Consider the following 599-nt stretch of genomic DNA (forward strand, 5'->3'; position numbering starts at 1 on the left):
ATTAATATCTGTTTTATTACTCTTCAAACAGTTTTTAGAATGATGAGGGGTCTTGACCCAATGGCCTATCAGACCTTTTTTAGGCAAAGGTAAGACAGCAGAGACCTGGACTTGGTAAAGTGCTGAATGAGACTTTAAAGACTGAAGGGAGTAAACCTGTTAAACCTGAGTCTGTTTGGCCCACACAGTATTTATACAACATTCAGGGTCAGAGAGACGTCAATCAGATAACTTCAAGAGTTTTTTTTAAAAGAAATTAAGTTGTTACCCTTTGGCCCGGTTCTCCATGTTCTCCAGGTAGGCCTTGTGGACCAGGAGGACCCTAAGGATTGAAACATGACTTTCAGCAAACCGCTCCACATCACATAAAAACAGAAGTTTTGTGTTTATCTGTTTGATTTATCATAATATGAATAACAGCAGCAACAGGAAAGTCATAAGCCTGCACTCTTACAGCGGGCCCTGGGGAACCGTCTGCTCCTGGAGGCCCTGGAGGTCCAGGTTCTCCCTGAAACAAGTGCAACATCAGGGCACATGTTACACAAATCAGTGGATAAACAGAACATTGTACAGTACAGTACAGTACAGTACAGTACAGT

The 599-nt window shown here is 42.2% G+C and overlaps 1 protein-coding gene across 1 annotated transcript; it reads right to left on the reverse strand.

Moving 5' to 3' along the window:
- Window positions 1-268: 268 nt before the first annotated feature.
- Window positions 269-508, reverse strand: LOC106512686 (pulmonary surfactant-associated protein D; the record flags this gene model as incomplete). Its single annotated transcript, XM_014001250.1, is given in 2 exon segments — window positions 269-322; window positions 455-508. Coding segments are annotated over 2 exon segments (108 nt in total), but the record flags the coding sequence as incomplete, so codon positions are not given.
- Window positions 509-599: the final 91 nt, after the last annotated feature.

The sequence above is a fragment of the Austrofundulus limnaeus genome, unplaced genomic scaffold (genome assembly GCF_001266775.1).
Source record: "Austrofundulus limnaeus strain Quisiro unplaced genomic scaffold, Austrofundulus_limnaeus-1.0 Scaffold10352, whole genome shotgun sequence".
Lineage (NCBI taxonomy): Eukaryota > Metazoa > Chordata > Actinopteri > Cyprinodontiformes > Rivulidae > Austrofundulus > Austrofundulus limnaeus.